Source organism: Notothenia rossii (assembly GCF_949606895.1).
Source record: "Notothenia rossii genome assembly, chromosome: 3".
Lineage (NCBI taxonomy): Eukaryota > Metazoa > Chordata > Actinopteri > Perciformes > Nototheniidae > Notothenia > Notothenia rossii.
Genome location: NC_136901.1, coordinates 38,029,683 through 38,049,972, shown reverse-complemented (window position 1 = coordinate 38,049,972; position 20,290 = coordinate 38,029,683). Strand labels below are relative to the sequence as shown.

Below are 20,290 nucleotides of genomic sequence, written 5' to 3'. Positions count from 1 at the left end.
CTGAGCACGAAGTGTGCGAAGACCTATTGTCATTCGTAGATTTCATGTTGGTATATCCGCCAATCTTCAAACCTGTTTTTGTGGCACTTACCACGCCATTCATGCTGCGAAATTTTGCACGGACGTCAGGACCTGTGAAAAATTTGACATTCTGGAGTCGATGGGTTAAAAATGTCCCACATGCTCGCTGGTGCCACCTATATGTAAAGCGTTTTTGAAAAATGTATATAGCCGCACCGTAACTCAGATGGACCTGAAGTTTTGCATACTTATCTGGGTTCACCTGCTCTACATAAAGTCTTCTTGAACCCCTAAGCTCCGCCTACTTTTTTTAAATTAGCATAATGTTAAAAACAGTGCAATATTATCCTACATTTCTATTGTTTGTTTATCAACACCAATGTTAGTCTACCGCATCGGTGGAGGGTCACACACATTACAGTAGGAAATGAGCATGTTCAGTTAATAAATATGGCCGCCATTAATCAAAACGTATTAGCAAAAAGGTGTGGCTTAGAAATAAATGCTCATAACTCATCAACAATGAATCCATTCACCACATATTTTTGGTGGATAGGTTCAGTCTGTGTTGGGGAATAGGCACACCAAAGCATTTTCCTTTTGGACTATAGGGGGCGCCAAAAACACTACCAATTAATAACTCAAGAACGGATAGACACATTTTTTTTTTTTCTTTTTACAGATACTCTGGGGGTGACTACAAACTGAGATTTAAAGTGTTGCAACAAATGCAGAATGCGGGCGTGGCCTATACATTTGTTTTAAATTCCTATAGCATAAAAAGAGCTTCGGACGCAAAACTTGGGACACACGTCACAGCCCACGATCTTTTCGAGAATGAAAAAAAAATGTAATCTTTCAAAAAAGCTGCTCACTAGCGCCCCCTATTGTGTGGTAGTCACATTTAGTTTCTCAGAACTTCACAGATGTTGGCACAGACATTCCTCATGGAGTTGCCTATATATTTGTTGAATGCTTCCATTAGCCCCGGCCACCAGGAAGTCGGCCATTTTGAGAAATGTGCGTTTTTCATGCATTTTTTTGCGTACTCCTCCTAGGGGAATGATCGGAAAAATTCCAATCCAGGGCACGTTCAGCCCCTATCCAATTTGATATTAATTATGAAGGCAATTTTTGATAGCTCAATCTTGGAGGTCGTAAACTAACAGCGAATACACAATCTTTGATGATTTACATGTCGCAAGTTACTCCAAACTATTTGCATATAGCTGTTCCGAAATGCACAAAATGCTGTATACACATTGCTGTTATGAATCTGGACATATTTCAAATTGCCTTCTATTGGCCCGGCCCCCCAGAAAGTCAGCCATTTTCAAAAATGTGCGTTTTTCATGCATTTTAAGCACATTCTTGCCTACTCCTCCTAGGGACATGATCGTACAAATTCCAATCGAGGACAAGTTCAGCCCCTATGCAATATGATGCTTAATTGCGAAGAAAATAGTTGCTATCTCAAACGGGGAGCTCGTAAGCTAACTGAGAATGTACCATTTCTGCCGATTTACATGTCACAAATTACAAAGTCGCACCGTAACTCTGACCTGACAACGGGAACAGTTTGCAGAGCTGTGCTTCGTTGACATTAGTCCAGCCATGCGTCATGCCTCTTTTAAACATCACTGTTGCCTGAAATCGACTCCGGAGGATACATCAGTGTACCCTCGGTTATAGCTCCTCCAGAGAGACTCCTCTCTCCTCTCTCCTCTCTCCTCTCTCCTCTAAATCAGTGTATCCTCGGTAACGGCTCCTCCAGACAGCCTCCTCAATAATCAATCCTCGACGAGCCTTTAGAGAAATGTGTTGTCCTTCGAGACGGCGCGCCGACTTCCGTTTCCGGGTCGCTGCCGGAGGACCTGGGAGTTTGGGATGCGAAAATCATAGAAATGACAAACGGCTCATTTCGGAGGACTCGCGCGCGTCTGCTTGACGCCGGGACGACCGGCAAACCTCCCCGACAGGCGCAGGGACGCGAAGGCCCGCCCACAACTGCGTGCACGTCTGTGACCGCAGTTTTAATTTAAATGTGAAATAAATGTCAATGCGCTAACGCGAAAACACTAATGGCAAACGAGCTTTGTCCACATCGAGCCTTGTAGAGTGTCTCTATACTTCTGAAAACGCTCCGTCCCCGGCGGATCTCTGTGTGCCGCTGCAGCGTGTCTGTTAGGCCCCCCCCGCACACAGAAAGACAAAGAGAGGCCGTTTCTCAATCTCGAGGATGCTGGCTTGGTAGTCGCGTACTTCCAAGTCACTTCCTTCAGAAACGAAGCAAGTATGCTTCCAAGCCACGGCTTCGGAAAACGAAGAAGAATGGAACAAGCTAACAAGTGTGCCACTCTCTTTCAACGGTTTCAACATAAACTGTACCCTCACGATGTCTATCTAATTATGAACTTACTTTACTTTCACGGAACACATTTTTGGTGATAACAAATGTAACAAAGTAACATATTTACCAACACATGTTCTACGCCACTACGTACTTACATTTAAATGTGTGCTGCGTCGGTTCAGCCATACTCCACAAGGGTTTTTGAAATTGGTCCGTGCGCAAAGCATTGTGGGGATTTTTAGGACGTGAAGTCTACCCATGTGCAGCCTCGAAATTTCCCCGAAACCAAGGACGCGGCCTCTGTGGAATTCCAAGTATGCTGGACATTGGAACAGTACTTCAGCGGCACTCGATGACGTAGCATCCTTGAAATATTGGCTTGGAAACCAGTATCCTCGAGATTGAGAAACGGCCGGAGATCGCTCTTATGGAGAGCGGAAATAATGATATTGCAAGTTAGAAACGTAAGATGCATTTTGACAGACATGACGGACAATTGGGGGGAAATACCCTGCATTTTGAATGTCCGATAGTCCACCATTGACACCTTAGTCGCGTCTCGTTTCGTCAACGAAGACTAAATATACATTTCGTCAAAGTTTTCGTTATCAAGAATCTATTTTTAGCTCGTCATCGTCTCGTCTTAGTCATGTAAAAAAGGTCGTTGACGAACATTTTTCGTCATAGTTTTGACGAAATTAACACTGCCGGGGACACCTTGCTTCTTCCTTCTGTCTGTCTGTACCTGTGTACTCTCATGTTCCGAATAACCCAGCTTCCCCCAAATTATTTTTTGGTGTCTATCTACGCCGGGATCCTGAGATCTGGATCTGAGTCCTGGACTTCGAGTCGTGGCTGAATCTGTCTCTGCGGTCCTGCCTGACTCTCAGAATACTACTTCCCTGATGGCTCCCACAGGATTGTTGACATCCTCCTGGATTCATCTTATTATATACTATAGACACATGCATTTCCAAACATTTGGTCTACCTATGTTGTAAAATGTATTATCTCTTAGATTTACACACGGCATCTATTGCACGTATGTCCGTCATGGGAGAGGGATCCCTCCTCTGTTGCTCTCCCTGAGGTTTCTCCCATTTTCCCTTTAAACTGTGGGGTTTCTCTCTGGAAGTTTTTCCTTGTACGATGTGAGTGTCTAAGGACAGAGGGTGTCGTATTGTCATACTGATATTCTGTACAAACTGTGAAGTCCACTGAGACAAATGGAACATTTGTGATATTGGGCTATATAAATAAACATTGATTGATTGATTGATTGATTGATTGATTGATTGATCGATCTAAACAGCCTGTAGAGGTACACTCAAAGGTGAACCTCCTCCTGTACAGTAAAAGGGCATGTCTAATAGAAATAGAATCTCACAGAAATGTATTAAAATCACATACAGAACAATTAGTTAAAAAATATTAGAATTCTGAAAAATATCTTGAAAAACTGGTACAATTATAATGTTTCTTACAAAGAACTCCTGTTGCTTTCCAGTATACAGAGCCCAAGTGAGACAAACATAAACAATGACAGCCTTCTGTGTGTTGTCTGATGGCTTACCTCACTTGTGTCTCTCTACTTGCCAACTAATTTGTCTAAAATAAACTGCCATTATCAATGACTTCAACGGGCTCTGCCACTTATTCAACATGTTCAGCTTGGCTTATCAGACCTCTTTGGATAGTTGATCATCTTGGCAGTGATAAACATATAGTATGTTCAAAGGCTTATCAGCCACATGCTTTAAGCTGAAGTACTTCCAATGAAAAATGAGGGTACAGAAAGATTTCCTTATCAAAAAAGTTCCTAGGTGCTATATATTTTTTGAGAGTTTGGTAAATATGTATTTATAAACATTGGCACATTTGGAGATCTGATCCCCCTCTTAAAAATAATTGTAAAAGGTCTTCCTAAAGATGTGTTCAAAGGCCCCTTAACTCAAGACAAAGGCAGCTGAAATCTGCAATTCAGTGAGGCAAGACTCCCAGTGGCATCTCTTAGATACATTGGCATCAAGCAAGGTAGTTCTCTTATTTTAGCGTCCTTTTTTTGCAAAGATGTGATTATAATTTTACTGACCTGACTCTCACACTCAGAGGTTTCTGAATTATTTTCCTAAGTACGATTTTCTTCCTCAGTGTGATTTGATCAAGATCACTTTTATAATGTTCAACGTTTTGTAAATTAATCCAAAATGCATTCGTTTTTTCTTACTTAATGCAATGTTTTTTTAACATATCTGAAGTGGTTTCTTATACATGCGGTGCTGAACACGATGATTTGTGTTTTGCATTACAGTATTTGTGGACTTTTGTTTAATTGTTGTTTTAGATAAACCACACCTGCCATCATAGAGCTCATTTGCCTTTTGGTGTGCACTATGTTTACATGAATGTGCTGTTTCTCTCTTGTTTGCTGCACAGCCATGTTGTACCAAGTGGACCACCTTCACCCAAGGAAATCCCCCTTTGGCCCTCTGACCTTTGCAAAGGATGCAGGTGAGAGCAAACACTGTCCATGCTTCTCCTTGAAGGGATCTTTCTGACAATTTCTTAGTCAGAACAATTCGTGTGTGTGTGTGTGTGTGTGTGTGTGTGTGTGTGTGTGTGTGTGTGTGTGTGTGTGTGTGTGTGTGTGTGTGTGTGTGTGTGTGTGTCAGGAAGCTCATTGAAGACGTAAGAGGACGCTACTCAAAAACTTGGAAGAAGCAAGAAGATAATTACAGAGACCTCAGGTAATTGTATTTGTTTACATTTTCTTTAAAGTGTTGGCAAAAAGGTTTTGGCCCCGAATTGCAATTAATAGTCCATGCAAGCAAAGATGTACTGTTTCTCAGGGGAAGATTATAAATGCTAAACATTGTCACAGTTTGGGACTATTCAGTGAGTTGGTTTTAAAAATAGTTAGAAGCGATCAATGAAGCAACACCTAAGAGTGCCACATCATTCAACAACTTGCAAATGAATCCATTGGTTTTCTTATGGAATCAAAAATCTTAACAAATGTATAGCACGAGTCAGAGAGTAAAACAGAGGGACTTCGCCTGAAGATAACATTAACTCACCTTGATGATTATGGAATAAAAATCCTTATGAGAAAGAAAATATGTTTCATATATAATCTGAACAAATTACCACTTACTGTGTTTGGCAAATTATAAAGCTTTCTGTTCAACAAAATTCCTGACTTGGATGTTTTTTTAACAAAGTCTTTGTGTTACCCCAGCTCTCAGCTGAGAAGTCAGGTCCAGGGATTTGACAAGGCCATCATTACCCAGGCCAACACTCCACTGGGATCAAATGTTGAGTATGCTAGACAAAGCCAGAAGACCTTCAGGGTGACTGCAAAAATGTTCAGCACCTTCATAAAGGTATGTCGTTTTTCATTCATGGATAGTATCACAGCATCTTCAGCTTGTTGTCTTTTTTGCTCCTTCAACTTCTCAGAGATTATAAATCACGTGTTTAGTTACATGTTACTGTTTGATACAAACAACCACCGATGACCACCCTTTTACAAACACATACACTCACACCCACCCACCCACCCACCCACCCACCCACCCACCCACACACACACACACACACACACACACACACACACACACACACACACACACACACACACACACACACACACACACACACACACACACACACACACACACACACACACACACACACACACACACACACACACACACACACACACACACACACACACACACACACACACACACACACACACACACACATAAATAAAATAAATAGGGGGGCGAAAAACATAGATTTGTAGTGAGGACCTCTTGATCTGACGAATGCTCCAAAACACCCCGCAATCTTATTACAATATACAGCATGATGTGCTTTTAATCATATATTTGCATATTTGTAAACATTTGAAATAATTTCAGTTGAAAATAAACGCTAGGATAATGAATTGGTACTGACTCAGATGAACATTTTCATTTATTCTCTACTTTTTAACTGGCTTCACTCCAGAAAAAAGGGCATACGTACCTAGGCCTGTCGCGATAAGCAATTCGAGTTTCAAGAAATTCAAGTACGATAAATAAAAATGAACTTGATGACTTTTCTGACCTCGATAAATTGCTGTTTACATGCTTGTTTGTTTACATAAGGATGTGACCAGCATTTTAGCCAGGAGCGTTGTGTCTGCCGGCCACTCTTCCGGCCCGTCCACACAGTGGCGTGCGTTGAAGCTTGCAGGTGGGCGTGTCTGAATCTCGACCAACAACCAATCACATAAATCTCCCGCCCCGGACACACAAGCACGCGGTTTGATTGGCTAGAGCTTGTACTGGCATATGATTTGATTGGTTGACACTTCCGTCAAAGCTTCAGAAGTTGAACATTGCTCAACTTTTGCAGCAACTTTTACAGCGACTTTTACAGCGACTTTTGTAGCGACGCGTAGCAGTTTGGCGAAGCGTGACGTCACATTCAAAGTAAATGGGCAGAAGCGTTAAAGCTTCAACGCACGCCGCTGTGTGGACGGGGCGTTCCGGCCAGGCGCGCTGGGGCTGTCGGCCACTCTGGGAATATTTTGGATTTAAGTCAAATCAACGAGGCGAACCTACGGACTTGAATGAGCCGGTATGTCGCATTTGTTTTAAAAACGTAGCATCAAAAGCTAGCAATAGGACCAACCTTAAACTGCACCTGAAACACAACCACCCCATTCCGTTTTTCCCAGCTGGGAGCAAACACGGCAGCTGGAGATGGAGAGCCCTCACCTTCCCGATTTACTTTATTTAAAAAAAGAAAAAATGTACTACTGCATTTTCACAAATGCAATTGCGTGTTTTGGCCACAAGAGAGCTCTGTTTTCCAGCCTGAGTCTATTTCATTTATTGTTTTGGTTGTGTGTGATTTATTTAATACATTTTTTAGAATTTAATTAATTTGTTTTATTTATGATACATAATTTACATATTTAAATATTATTTCACATTTCATTTGCAATGTTCAAGAAAAAACAATGTAATTGGATTATTATTATATATTATCATTATGTCATTATGTGGTCTAAAATGGTTCATCGCAATAATTTCCGGGAAAATGTATCGTCCAACAACATTTATTATCATGACAGGCCTATCCGTACCCTTTCTAGGACAACACCAGGCTACAAAGTTTGCATTCATTTTGATATCAACTGTCTGATCCATGGAGACAACAACTTGTCAGGCTCCAAATCAGGCCAAGGGGCGTAACGTTGGGGGACCAATGGCCCCTTGCACACCTCCAACGCCCCTACTACCTGCGCCCTTGCTCAAACCGCAGCTTCAAACTAATTCTTCATTTTGATCTCAGATACAATATTTTAAAGAATTATATGCTGTTTAATTACGTTTTAAATTGTAGAAAATAATGTAGGAAATCAATAACCCATCTCAAACACCTCAATTGTACATTAAATAAATACTCACACATGTGACACATGTTGGTACTGTTGTAGGGGATTTGCAAACAAGATCCAGACAAAGGTCCCCATGGCTCTTGCTCATTCACAAACATGATATAATCTTATGCATGTTATTGTTCTGTAATACATTTTTCATTGGTTTTATTTCCAGGAGAATCCATTTCCAAAGAAAAAAATTTGACACGTGTGCTGTTGTTGGGAACTCAGGGATTCTGATAAACAGCAGCTGTGGATAGAGGATCGATTCGGCTCAGTTTGTTATCAGGTGAGAAAGCTGTCAAGATCAGAGGACTGAAAGACTGATTGCGACATAAATCCACAGAATAATTACAAATAATAATTGATGGCGCGCCTGTTATGCCTTTTCAGGTGCAACCTACCTTCTTTGGGAAAAGACTATGAGAAACATGTGGGCACCAAGACTGACATTGTGACAGCCAACCCAAGCATTTTGCAGAATGAGTGAGTAAATAAACGAGTCTCACTGCACCAATAGAGTATTCCCTTGGTGTTGTTGCTTGACATCTTTTTATTTTCAGGCATGGAAATCTAATGGGGCCACGCCTTCCATTGGTGGTGAAGCAACATAGCTACGGCAAATCCATTATGGTTCTTTCCCCCTTCTCCTACCCAGGCAACACTGCGACGTGCCTGAGGGCAGTATACAGCATTAGGGACTCGGGAAGTCCCATTCAGCCCGTGTTCTTCAACCCTGATTACTTCCGGAGTCTGAGAGACTTCTGGCGCTCCAGAGGCATAACCAGAGGCCTACTCAGCACCGGCTTACAGATGGTTAACATAGCGCTGGAACTATGTGCCAACGTGGATGTGTACGGTTTCTGGCCCTTCAGTATTCATCCAATTGATCTCCATCCGTTGAAAAACCACTACTTTGATGATAAAAAAGCTACGTGGATTGTCCACTTCATGCCGGATGAGTTTGACCTCTTGTTGCGGCTGCACAGTCAAGGTGTGCTCAGGCTTCACCTGGGGAACTGTGGACCGGGTACAAATTAGTTCCCAGGTCCAGAGATAGAGGAGACTGAGCATCTGGAGAATTGGGACATTTCCTGGTGGACTGAGGGTTGACCTCAGAATTTGTCTCTAAACTACTGTATGCCTTTTCAATCCAATCCACTCACTCTCCCCCAATATCAGCTCCTAGACCCGCGGAGCAGAGGGCTAAACCAGAAAGTGCAAAAATAATAGATTGTCACTTACACCAATTAATACATTTGATATTAATTAGGATCTCAACTTTGATAACAAATAATTAGTATTGTCATTTTGGCCATAATAATAGTCATAATCAGCTTTTACTTTTTCCAGCAAAATTGCAAGGACATGGTAATCGGAAATATAACTTTCCAATTGGATACAAATACACAGTGGTGGCTTTGGAAGTGGGCATAATTAACAGCTAATATTGATATGGGTGTATAGTTTATGTTACTTTGCTTGATGATTGGATACAAGACCATCATTTGGGCCTTTGAACTGTGTTTCCCGCCTTATTTGTATTTGCTATGATTGGGGTACTACTTAGATCAACTACTTTGTATGTTTTTGAGGGTTTACTGTACACATATCTTGCCCTTTCAGTATAATTCACAAATGCGTTCTGTAGAGTCTATTTTTACATAACATTACAATATTGATTCTTATTATTACATTATATGCTTATTGTGCTCATGATATGTTGCTATGACTTTGGAATAAATAAACACAATCACCAATCCCAGGTTCTGATGTGTTGGATACGAAACGAAAGGAAAAGTCATAGAAGAGAGTTTAGCTGCTTAGAAATGTTGCGAAGACCAGGTGCAGACACTGTAGAGACAAAGAGTTATAGAAAACAGGAGATCGCCCTGGCCTTGAACAGTGTGCGTGAGCTCCTCGCCTACGCATAACTGGGAACTAGTATAATGGAAGATTCCCAATATCTATTGCAAAGCAGCTTCAGCAAAACAAATAACGTAGGATAGCAACTGGGAGGCCGGCCGAATGCTGATTGGAGTTCGTCTTGCCAAGAGACTTTGTCTAAGTCGGTGCACCAACCAGGGAGGCCAAAGTCTAAACCACGGTTCTCCCCATCTAGTCTTAACCAATCATAAATGTATGGGCAGAAGCCTGAATAATAAAAATGTATGCACGCACGAGGTTTCAAGGCTTTTTTCCGGAAATAGAGTTACAGATTACAGCTCTGCCTGGATCACACTGGATCTCTGTGTGTGCCTGTGAGTCTGAGACCCTAACAGCAGTGACTCTGCTGTTTTTACCTTCTTGTCCATTTTGTGAGTCAAATGTTAAAGAAATGGACAGATTTCCGTCCACATCAGCGGCTGTTGGATTAAAACAGTTTAATGCACTTTTAACACTCATGTACCCAGGATTCCAGATCCTTTCCTGGGTAATAAAGTGAGATGAAGCAGCCTGTCCTCTGGGTGCGCTCTGTGGGTCCCACAGCCTGCTTCTCCGGGGTGCTGCAGGGTCATTTTCAGGCTCTTCTCCACAGTTGTCCCCCTAAAAATGATTTTTAATCATTATTTTTGCATTTAAATGATTTATTTTATCATTAATATGGTTCCCTAACACAATGCACACAGTCTGGAGCTCACTGGGGCCCTGCATATGCTTTAATCAGGCGTTTTAACACTTTCTTCCAGGAAAATGATTTTTATTCACTGTCATGGAGCTATATAAATCAAATTCCGGGTAATTCGGAGCACAATTGTACCTTTTACTATTTAAATGTATTTGTATTATATATGTTTGGGCTATAAAAGTGACATTTTTGGGTGACTTTGTCAGTTTATGGAGCTTATCCCACAAATACTGGAGGTTCCAGGCCGGATTTGGGAGCTCATAGGCGGCCTGCCATGCCCCCCCACCCGTGGAAAGAAGAAAAAAATTAAAGAAAACGGTCAATTATATCTTAAAATAATCAAAAATGAAGTTTTAAAAAATTCTCGAAAAAACGACTGAGTGCCAACGGAGGAGGAGCTCAACAAAGCTCAACCCTTCGGCGCTTCGGGCCAAAGCCCCGGACACTTTTGCACTCCCCCGTTGCAACTTACAACAGAGAGGGGAATCCACGCCTCCCTTTCTCGGTAAAAAAAATTCATTCATCATTTTCATTTTACTGTCTGCACGAAATCGGAAACACTGTTTTTGAGAGGACTCAAAAACGGCTGTGTAACTTCCTGGAGGAATTAATCCGCTCCATGTGCACTCTGGCTCGGATACATTTGTTGCCCGGAGACCCCCCAGCATGGTTCTTACCAAACTTTAAGTTTTTGAACTGGTCTCAGGAGGAATGTAAGGGGAGTTGGCAGGGAACTCTATCCGCATTATGAGGCACTATTTTCGGATACATTTGTTGCCCGGAGACCCCCCAGCATGGTTCTTACCAAACTTTAACTTTAAGTTTTTGAACTGGTCTCTGGAGGAATGTAAGGGGAGTTGGCAGGGGACTCTATCCGCATTATGAGGCACTATTTTCGGATACATTTTAAGACTTTTAGCCCTTTTCTATGGAAGTCCAAAAAGTTAACAAACTTTTTTCTGAGTCTGGAGGAATGTGAGGGGAGTTGGCAGGGGACTCTATCCGCATTATGAGGCACTATTTTCGGATACTTTTTTTCATTTTCACCCCTTTTCTATGGATCTCCAAAAAGTTAACTTAGACTTTTTCTGAGTCTGGAGGAATGTGAGTTGACTCTACCCGCATTATGAGGCACTATTTGACACCAGCCAATGAGATTTTGTTTCTTGGTTTAAGACCCCTTTGTACTTTCACGATTGGTTGCTGATACAAAGGAAATTACCACATTTGGATCCTATGAGATTGTGCAGGAGAGACACAGCTTTCCAACGATATCTCTGTTGACATGGTGCACACAGCGGTCGCTGTACTTTATGTTACGTTAGAATGCTAACTTTTGGTGAATTTAGGAGAAATCTACAGACGCTAATAGACAAACTATAGTAAAATAAACACCTCAATGTGTATTTTGTACGTTTTCCTTCCAAAAGCCTGAAAGAAAAACAATCAAAATAGCACAAAATCTCAAAATTGACTTGAAAAACTATATATAAACAAGTACTTGAAAAACGATGTTTTTGCCTGCCGTGTCTCGCCTTAACTTAGACTTTTTCTGAGTCTGGAGGAATGCAAGGGGAGTTGGCAGGGGACACTAACGCATTATAAGGCACTATTTTTGGATACATTTTCTCACTTTCACCCCTTTTCTATGGATCTTGTTAGAAATTAAAATCAATGTTTTGATGGTATAATGTAGCTTAAACATACCGTCAGTTTAAACGCTCTTTTATACTGAAAAACCAGAAATTCTTGTGCACAAGCAGTTAAGCTTTTATTCTGAAAATCCTTCATCTACGGTTAGTATTTAGCATGTGGCTAATATACGATTTCCTAAAGAGGTGAATTGAGTAGCGAAATGATATGGAGTGGTGCAAATCGAAACCTACGGATTTAACACTACAACTATAGATGTCGAGGTACTACCATGTTGAATATTAAATGAAAGTACAGTTTATTTGAATACATTATTGTTTACAGACGAGAGTAGCATGTGACAACATCCGGAATGACCGGAAACCAAACGAGCCGAGAAGTATTGTTTAGAGCAGGGGTGCCCACACTTTTTTGGCTGGTGAGCTACTTTTGAAATGACCAGCTAACCGAGGTCTACCAACCAAAAATAAAATCCCAAATTGCAAGGGTTGCTGAATAACACGTTTTATTTTTACATGGGATAACTACAATAGGGCTGCAACAAACGACTAATTTGATTATCGATTAATCTATAGATTAATGAAACGATTAATCGACTATTCGGACTACTGCTGTGTGCCTTGCACAATTTCTCAAACGCTCTTATTTAGCCATCAACTTTTAGATTTAGTTTGAGGTTGTTTTAGGCATGTGGAAACTAACAATGAAGACAATAAAGATGAATACTTGATTCAAAAATACATATATTATTAAATTAACTGAACAAATTGTGAACAAAATTAACATTGCTTTTTATTTGAATTAAATAAATAATATTTCACATCAAAAGAAACAACAATGTTTTAACAAATCGTATTAAATAATGTGATGACAGAACTGTAAACAGAATAGCTGAAACTTTAACAAAAATAAATAACTCAGTTACTAAGTCTAATCATTAACCCATGTTTGTATAATGTAGTTAACTCCGTGTGTTGCTGCTAGCATACATAACACCTGACGTGGAAACGTTACTCGTGGATGGGGCTACAGAGCTACTAGAAAGACAGTCGAACCCGGTGCATTCCTCCGTCTGAATGTGGTGCACTTTTGCTAAATGTTTAGACAAATTGCTCGTGTTACCGCCCTTACATGCTAAACACTTTTGGTGACGAGCATTGTCCACCTCAAGACGGGTAACATGTAACCACACCTTGGAGCGCTTCTCTCCACCATCTCCTCCGTGTGTTGCTGCATGTAGCAGATGCGTGTGTGTAAACTGCCCCGCCCCCTTGCAAACAGACGGGGGAGAGAGAGATCTCTTCTGGATTGGAAAGATAGAAAATACACCGACCATTGACGCATTTGTTTGTCTTTTTGCATGTTAGAAACGAGTTGGCGACACTAAGACTAAGAGATAATGTTTGTGTAGCAATAATACATGACCTTTCTCTTTCTCAACTCGCTACTCGGAGGGAAGTCGCTGTCATATGCCTTGTGAACACTCCGATAATGCCTCTCCACGTTACCTTTCTTTGGCAGAGCGACGCTTGCTTTACAAATAAGGCAAATAACCTTTGAATGTGATATCACAAAAAAAGATTCTCCCTCCCATTCTGTGTGGAAGTGGTATGTCTTTAGCTTTTTGCTCGTTCCCGCACTCATTTTGTTGTTTGTCTCTCCCGGCACTTGACTGATTTTGTATCGCTTTGCATTCTGGGTTAACAGACTGGAAAGCAATAGGTCGCTTTTTCTGTCAATCAAGTAAACTCCTGAATTAAGTGGCAGGGAGGCCAAGGGAGGAGGAATCAATAGCTGTTTTGTCTATTTTAACGGAGCTGGATTTTTCTTTTTATGAATGACTCGCGATCTACCAGCATTGCCCCCGCGGTCGACCGGTCGACCGCGGTCGACGTACTGGGCACCTCTGGTTTAGAGTATTGATTACAGCGTTTAGAATGTGTTAAATGAAAAGTGATGAAAGACAATATGAGGAGAAACTGCGTGTTAAGCATATATTGAATGTGAAAAGAACCTATCCTCTGTTGAAATGCAATAACGGACATTGGAGACGAGGTGAGCCGGCTGGCGGGGAGGAGCCAGCAGAGGATATATAAGAGCGCCGGAGGAGAGATCCGGTCTCTTCTCTTCTTGCTCAGGAGAGCCAGATCACAGCTGTTTTCTGCCGGAACAATATTCTGTCTGTAACACTACCGCGCCTTTTTTAATTAAAGTATCCCATTTGAATCTTTTCAGAGACTCCATTTAGTCTCATTTTAAAGCTTCTCTCCTGGACGCGAGAATAAAGAACATATTTAACAATTGGCGAGCTAGCCGGGATCTTGCAAAACCGGGAGAGACTACAGCAGGCTGCTTGCTGGACCCGCTGGCATCCGTTCAACACACAGAGAGCTCAAATCAACTAGGTAAGGAGAAACCTGTTATATCGAATTCTTCAATAGTTAATGTAGGACAATGTTAGTTCTGTGTGTTTGACGGCGGCCAGCGGATCCTGAAAATAGCTGTGCAATTTAAGTTAAAACAAGCCTAAATTGATAAATATTGGTATCATACCACGTGGCGTTGCTTTGTTACAGGCAGGGTGAGTTCAATTTCTTTTTTTCTATTTAACCCTGCATGCTATTCGTTTGTCTGTTATTACATGTCGGCTAGAGGCCAATCACTATATGTGTCTTTTGTTGCGTTTTACGTTTTACGTGAATGGTTTTAGGCCATTAAGCAGTCGGGACTGCTTGAGGCAAAGACACAGCCAAAGTTTGAAGCTAAGGTTATTGGAGTGAGTGTTTTGTGTAACAACAGTGTGAGGCTGTTTTAAAAAAGTCCTTTTTCAAGGAAAAGGCCTGAGGAGTTTGAAGCTTTCAGTGGTTACTCTATTTCTGTTTTTCAAGACATTGCGTTGTGGATTACGGCAGGAAGTGCGACATTCGTGCGTTAGATAGACGATATTCTTCTGATTGTGTTTGCTTAGCGTCCTATTTGTCCCATAAATAGCGTGTTTAAACAGAAGAGATGACCATACTGGCTCTTAAAGTCAAAACATTTACGTACATGGGTAGAGGGCTATGACGTAAGGGTATGAGGCCCATTTAAACAGAAGAGATGACCATACTGGCTCTTAAAGTCAAAACATTTACGTACATGGGTAGAGGGCTATGACGTAAGGGTATGAGGCCCATTTATCATTGTAAACTAAATAGAAATGTTATTTTAAACTACAGTGTTGTGTGTTGAATTTACTAGACAAAATATCACCTCACCAATTTCAACTCCAGGTGTTTTCTCAAATCCCTTTGTTCTTCAGGTCAAAGGTTGGAAAACCAGTTGCCATCTTGTCTTGACCTCATGTTCACGGTGAGCCACACGGCAGTCACCATTTCATGAAATGCTAATTGAAGTACTCTGTTTGCTTTAACACACTGAGGCTAGGCATTCCATCTTCTAAAGAACATCATACTTCTTGTTAGAGTTAGAACTATTAAGTAATTCTGCTGGTAAATGTGTATTGGCGGTTTTGTGAATATTCTTCTTTGCAAATGTGTTTTGGCGGTTATGTGCTGTGTTGTTTAACCATAGTGTAAATTCCTATTTTAAAGATATTTTTGAGGAAACTAAGTTTCTCCTTGTTAAAAACGAGTCAGTTTTGAAACAGCTATTCCCTAGTGGATTAAGCTGGAATTTAAAATAGCGCACTCTGGTGGTAGTACAGAATTATTACCCAAATAGCGGAAACACCATAACATTGTGAATTTGAACCAAATTCATATTTCAAAGTCAAAACCATACACGGTACAACTTTATTTTAACATTTCATATTTTAATTTTGCATATTTTTTATATATTTAACTTTATTAATATTTTACCTTAAACTTAAAAAAAAAAAAATCTATAAAAATAATAAAACCTTGAGCAAGAAGAAAAAAAAAAAAAAAAAAAAAAAAAAGTTAAAGTTCGGACGAACAGCAACGAAGGTGCTAGTCAGAAGATTAGTGCTTCATCTTTGATAAGTTCATAAGTAATTAGAGAACATGTCACCAAAACAAACTAAGTTGAGACTAGACGCAGGGCCAGGCTCAACTGCAGATATCAAGGAAAGGGTAAAAATCAGATCCGATGCTTTAACAGTTTCAAGTAAAAGACAGAGGACATGGATCAAAGCCGGACAACCCTCTTGGTATGGACCTGTAAACATTGCTATGAACAGAGCTGAAAAAAGAAAAGCTATGGTTGCAAGTCTGGTATTCCATCTGGAAGATGCCAGCCCAGGATTGACAAACAGCTTACATGTGGAAGAACTCGGCAGAATAATGAAAAAGGAACTCAACAGAGGAATGGAAGAGAGACGAAAGGCAGTTGAAGCCCATAATGACATTATTGAAGAGAGACGAAAGTCAGTTGAAGCCCATAATGACATTGTTGCAGATAGACAACGGAGAGAACAAGAAGAACGAAGAACCGGTGCATATACCTCCATGCCATTGATAGCGGCTGGAAGATGAGGATTTCAATACAAATCATGGACTCACAGGGACATGGAAGCATTAGTGTCAAAGCTACCTCCACTCACGAAAGGAGGTCAGAAGTGGGTGAATGATCTGAAGAGATACACAGCCCAGGACCACCTGTGCTTGGGATACATGAGGGCCCTGCTCGGACGGATTGAAAGACGACTTGAAGTGAGAGCAATAGATTCCGAGGCCAATTGCACAAATGACCCAGATGACACTCCATTCAACTACATCAGGTCGAATTATTGGGCTGCTATTCGTCACATCTACCCAACAACACGGAGTTTACATGCCCTCAACAGCCTGAGAAAAGAACTGGGGGAAGACATGTATGCCTTCCTGAAGAGATGTGAAGGAGTGTGGGAGGACTCCACTGCAGAACGACATGACGTTTCACCGTCTGTCGTAATGCTGTGGAAGAACGCGGTCATTAACGCCCTTCCCCAATCAGTGCAGGCAAGCCTGGGAGATGTGGTGGCATTAGACGCTATACCCATTGAAGAATGGAGACAACATCTCATTTACAATGATATGAAATACCAAGCAACCCAGAGATGTCAAAGACGTACAGAATTTCCTAACATGAACCAAATGCCGCAGACAGCCTGGTATCAACCACAACAATGAGGAAGCTTAGAGGACCAGACCATCAGGTGATGCATCTTCAGCACTAGAGTATTTGGAAATCCAGCTACATGGAGCCACATATGTCACCAAAGGAGGGAGAGGTTGAATGTTATTTAAAAGATAGTGAGTAGAATATTGCATTTACACAGAGCATCCACAGATTAGAAGTAACAGAGTAGAACATTTAGCAGACTATTTTTGTAATTATGAGAAGGAAAATACATTACGAGTGATGTTGTTCCCCCACACAGAAAACTATTGTGTCCACACAACTAGTGAGGTCAAGAAGACGGGCTTCCACCCAAAATATGCAAGGGGCGGCGATACACCTGACGTGAAGCTGTCCAGACCTGAAAACAGAAACTCGATTCTGTGGTGGTGAAGTCTGGCTACAAAGGGAGGTGTCCGATAGGGTCGCTTGTCTCAAACCAGTGAAGAAGTCAACAAGAACCCAGCTGAACTAGAGAGTGACTGTTAACGGGAGAACAGTGACGGAGCGACGGAGACTGGCCCAACATTTTCCAGCCAGTACATAGATGGACCCCGTCAGAAGACCGGGGCTGTGTTTAAAGGGGAACTTCATTTATTGTTCGCCAGAAGTGCAGTTTTTAATCAAACAATTATTTGATTTATGGAGTCAGATTACATTTTTCTCATAAACAGAATTTTATAATCGGTCTGAAGTGTCTGTTTTAAGGCGTGAGCTGCAGATTAAATAACATAACACTGATTGAGAGCTTGGATGAAGAAGTTGTAGGGTTTTTACAACAGTTTCAAGAATCAGTCTTTATTTATTTATTCTTGAGTAACTTTACTGATTTGTGGTGTTGTGCGTAAGGCAATATCTCATTTGAGTGAGGGGCACCAGCCCTTCATGCAGGTCACTCTCTGAGAGAATAGTTCATATTTTCCCTCCAGTTTGGAGAAATATTATTTTATCATATGTTAGTTCAGCAGTGTCAACCAATCCTCTAATCCTAGAATTATTGAGACGCATTAGCGACACCAGGGGTATTGTTTTTCGCAGCAACGATGATGCATAATACCATTACAAAAGCCATTATTGAAACAAGTAAACTATTAGAAGTGCTAATTGCTGATTTTTTTTTATAGTGAATATGCATTTATACCATCAGAAAACCATAAATCATACGATATTTTTGTACCCCTTGTGGGTACAAGGAGAAGTTATATTTCTTTAATGCAACGTTATGGGTTTTACATGTCCTGTTCAGAATAGGGTAATCATTGCAATATTAATTGAGCATTTTATGCTCAAAGGAGGGAGTGTCATGATTATACAGATATGTTGATTTCAGTGACGTTGTAGTTAATAAATAATAACATGTAGTCAACAAGAGGTATGCCGAAGCTCGGGCCTTCTCCAAGGAGGGAGTGGTCCAGTTTTAGATATTAGACAAATAGAAGTGGATGAATATGTCAGAACTCTGAGTAATATTATGCAAGTTTTGTCTACACAGCAGGCTAGGAAAACTACAGAGATACCAGACGAGACACCAGAAGAGACTCCTGTTCGGCCAGGTGATTGGGTGAGGGTGAAAGTTCACAAAAGACAGTGGGCTGATCCCCGGTGGACGGAAGCATGAAAAGTTGTAACGAACTTCAAACGCGCTCCGGTTTAAAGGTAAAGAAAAAGGAGCAAATTGACACCACCTCACACATTGTCACCCTTCACTGGCGACTTCCAGAACATTATTGGGAGTTAGGACTGATTTGGCAGAGCTGGAACAAAACAATAAATAGAAATAAGATAAAGATAGAAACAGCTCAAAAGACAAATTGTCTATAGATTTTTATAGATTGTACATTAATGTGAAAACCTATTTTTTGTTTTACATCTGTAAAAAGAGTCCAATTTTTTATGTTATTTTTGTACTCATTATTTAAATTCTGTAACGGACACAACCAGGGATAAAATAGAGATGATGACGAGAACAAAGCCAAACCAATTGTGGGGTCCCCTAGGGATAAGAGTCAGAATAGCATTGTTGATTGTGCTCATTACACTTGGCACCTTTCTGGTTGGAAGGGGAGTACAATATTATGTAAGACATGGATCCATTAGTTCACTCATAGAATGCCCACATCACTAACAAGACTCCAGCTGGGTTTCAGAGACTTTCACTTATCCCCAGAGCCAAAAGATCAGCTGAGCAACAAGAGGAGGAGTTAGAAATACTCGGTCCCAAACAAGAGGCGGTTATAATCAAGATGATTCACCCCCTTATATGCAGTTCTTGTATCAAATGATGAGATGGGTTTAAGTGATTGGGATATGTAAGTGATGGGGATTTACAGATTAGGGGAATCTCTAAATACACTGGATCCATGTTTTAGTCCATACCAGAAACACCCCCTGTTAAGCTATGAACAACCGATCGGTGGCCTGAGCACAATTATTGAAAATGATTGTTAGACACAGGCTACTAACCCACAAGTACAGCTTTGTACGTACAAACTCTATGAACAAGATTCCCCAGCAGATAGTGGCGACATTGCAGATATGTCCAGTCACAAAAGTTACTACGGTTCTAAATAACAGTGAGATTTAAAGTGATGGAGAAAATATGGAGACGTTCTTTTATAGTGTGTGAAATATGTGGTGCTTGAAACATGTAGGTATTTAAATTTATAGAAGAAAATGGTTTCCTGAAAGAGTTAATTGGAATAAACATGTTACAGTGGGTGAAGGCAATGTTTAGGGATATGGTAAAATTATTAGTAGACATGAATTGTGTTTAGATGACATTTAACAACTAAGATGGATAGTAAGATTAGGAAAATAGAGTGGAAAAGGTTGGATTTATTTTACCTCAGTGTGTTAGAATTAACTATAGATAATGCGTCCCGAGATCTCTCTCTCTCTCTCTCTCCGCCTGTCAGACCGCTACGACCCCATCGTCCAAGCAGACAAAAGACCTCACCACGGAAGACTCCTCCTCCTCCATAGAACAGACAGAGAACCAGAGCTGAACCAACAACTCCAACGCTGCATCCAGAACTATCTCCACCTGAGGCATCCAGAACCAAAACCAGGTGACATA

The 20,290-nt window shown here is 40.9% G+C and overlaps 1 protein-coding gene and 1 long non-coding RNA gene across 13 annotated transcripts in view; one reads left to right on the top strand and one right to left on the bottom strand.

Annotated features, from left to right (window-relative positions):
• Positions 1-20,290, bottom strand: part of LOC307031394 — a 68,796-nt gene that overhangs the window by 23,067 nt on the left and 25,439 nt on the right. For all 12 annotated transcript variants that reach the window (XR_013805944.1, XR_013805945.1, XR_013805946.1 and 9 more), the window contains exon 3: positions 10,222-10,358. This is a non-coding gene — a long non-coding RNA (uncharacterized lncRNA). The remainder of the gene's footprint in view (positions 1-10,221; positions 10,359-20,290) is intronic.
• LOC307031393 (alpha-2,8-sialyltransferase 8F-like) lies at positions 5,947-9,571 on the top strand. The gene is given in 4 exon segments (XM_079668477.1): positions 5,947-8,068; positions 8,072-8,100; positions 8,205-8,297; positions 8,375-9,571. Coding segments are annotated over 4 exon segments (726 nt in total). The 5' UTR covers positions 5,947-7,942; the 3' UTR covers positions 8,853-9,571.